Below are 2,578 nucleotides of genomic sequence, written 5' to 3'. Positions count from 1 at the left end.
CACCAAAAATATTTTTGGCAGAATGTTCAATGTTATTGAACTATTGTGACAGAATGTGCAGAATATGGATGCTATAGGGTTGATGTTGCTAAAGCATTGGTTCCCCCGGGGGAGTATAAAAGGTTACAACTTTAACCTTTTATACTTTGGCTATTCAAAAATCGTGAAAATTAGTGCAAATCTTTGAATATATTTTAAACAAGCAAACATTTGTAACTCAAATCTTTGCTTCTGGGGGGTCCCTGGAACAAACTGTGCTAAAGAAGACGACAGCACGGGGTTGACATTTACCAATGCTGTTTATTGAGAGATTCAAATCACATACACCTTGTTTATCCAAGCCATGCAGGAGGAGGAGGAACAACAATGATCTCCTCCATCATTATGGCTGGTCTCAGGCAGGTTTCTACTTGAAGCCCTTGGACTGGGCCGAGGACCACACCTCCTCCCCGTCCCGCTCCATCACCATGGCGCCGTCGTTCCTCAGGTACATGTGGCACATCTTGAAGCCGCCGGTGGCCTGGGTCTTGGTCTGCCACATCGTCTTGTTGTCCTTCTTGTACATGACGAAGTTGGAGTCGTCCTGCATGCACATGCGCCAGGCGTCCCTCTGGCCACCCGTCTCCGAGGACCACATGGGCTTCCAGCCGTAGATGACAAAATTGCCGTCATCCTGGAAGAGTGGTTACAGTGGTGGAAAGTTACTAAGTGCATTTACTCAAGTACTGTACTTGAAGTAGGCCCACAGTCTTGAGGTAGCCTAAGTAAGCCTTTCCAAGCCATGAGGCCTGTAGGGCAGGAGCCTATATCTATTTGAGGTATTTTCTTACTTTACTGGAGTATTTCCAACTTTCTATACTTTTTACCTCTATTCCACTACATCTCAGAGGCAAATTTTGTACTTTTACTCCACTATACTTATATTTGAAAACTTTTGTTACAAGTTACTTTGTAGATTTAGATTATTATTACAAAACCACTTCAGACCTATATACTTTGGCGATTTGAAAATAGCCAATCTACAAGCTCACAACGCGTCGCTGTAGATCTGCTATTTTCAAAGGTTTTTTATACATCCTAATATACAATTGAGAGTGGCACGCATGCACGACGGTCGGTGTACGGTGTGCGGTGTACGGTCGGTCACATACGGGTCCTACCGAGCCGAGTGCAGCCGACTACAGCCGAGCGAAAACGAAGCGGAGGCCATTGAAATGTGTCCAACAGCTGGCAGCTGCCTCAGCGCTGCGACGCGGAGCCAGCTCGACGCAGCGACAGGGACACAGAGAGAGGGACACGGAGGGACCAACAAACACAAAACCCCGCGCAGCGGATAGACGGGAGGGGCACGGAGCGCCCCGAACCTCTAGTTTTATACATTTGAAAACCTGTGAAATGCAACCTTCTGCATAATGAGTACTTTTACTTTAGGTACTTTAAGTACATTTCGATGCCAATACTTTTGTACCAAGTACATTTTGAATACCGAACTTGTACTTGTAACAGATTATTTCCACAATAGGGTATTATTGTACTTTTTTTTTTTTTTTTTTTTTTAAGATTTTTTTTGTGGCTTTTTATAGCTTTATTGGGAGAGGGATAGTGAAAGTAGGCTGACAGGAAATGGGGAGAGAGATGGGGGAAGACACGCAGCAAAGGCCGTCGGGAACGGGACGCGAACCCGCGGCACGCTGTCTGTTAAGGGATTTCAACCAGGGTGCCTGGACCGCGACGCCACGGCCCAGGCCATTATTGTACATTTTTACTTAAGTAAAAAATTTGAGTACATCTTCCATCACTGCATGGTTGTACGTTTCTGCACAGGGTCTCAGTTGTAAATTTGCACAAGCAATAGTTATACATCAAGTTTTATGAGTTGATAAGACTATTATGTAAATCACGAGAGGCCTGCATATGGAAGATATGATTCCATGATGCTGCTGAGTGGACAAAATGGTCTCCCTTGGCCATTGGATCGTGTCAAAGTGACCGCAATGTCATGATTTATGTTCCCACAATGCTGACCTGGAAGAGAGCCTTCCACTCGTGGTTGTTGGATATGAGGTAGTCCCCCCTGCGGAGCTCATCATACTTGGACAAGTAGTTCCTGCTCATGATTCTGATAATAGATATAAAAGTGCAGAATATGCGCAAAGGGTTATTATTACGTAAAAACTAAAAATATCTGGAATGTTTCACAAAGGATGCAGCACATCCCTAAATCCAGTGGTGGAAAGTTACTAAGTACATGCACTTAAGTACAATTTTGAGGTATTTGTACTTTACTTGAGTATTTCCAATTTCCAATACTTTTACTTCTACTCCACTACATCTCAGAGGCAAATATTGTACTTTTACTCCACTACAATTATTTGAAAACTTTAGTTACAAGTTACTTTATAGATTTTGATTATTATTACAAAACATACATTAACCACTTCAACCCTATATACATTTCGGCCATTTGAAAATAGCCGACAAGCTCACAATGCGTCGCGATTGTGTGCTTGTAGATCTGCAATTTTCAAAAGATTTGTATACATTTGAAAACTTGACATTTTGCTTAATGAGTACTTTT

The 2,578-nt window shown here is 42.7% G+C and overlaps 1 protein-coding gene across 1 annotated transcript; it reads right to left on the bottom strand.

Annotated features, from left to right (window-relative positions):
* Nucleotides 1-406: 406 nt before the first annotated feature.
* On the bottom strand, nucleotides 407-2,115 carry LOC311038889 (B-type lectin plumieribetin-like; the record flags this gene model as incomplete). Its single annotated transcript, XM_084048514.1, has 2 exons — nucleotides 407-673; nucleotides 2,026-2,115. The coding sequence occupies 2 exons, from the start codon at nucleotides 2,113-2,115 to the stop codon at nucleotides 407-409; spliced, it is 357 nt and encodes a 118-aa protein (XP_083904640.1).
* Nucleotides 2,116-2,578: the final 463 nt, after the last annotated feature.

The sequence above is a fragment of the Gymnoscopelus microlampas genome (genome assembly GCF_963454915.1).
Source record: "Gymnoscopelus microlampas genome assembly, chromosome: 22".
Classification (NCBI taxonomy): domain Eukaryota; kingdom Metazoa; phylum Chordata; class Actinopteri; order Myctophiformes; family Myctophidae; genus Gymnoscopelus; species Gymnoscopelus microlampas.
This window is presented reverse-complemented; position numbering and strand designations above follow the sequence as displayed.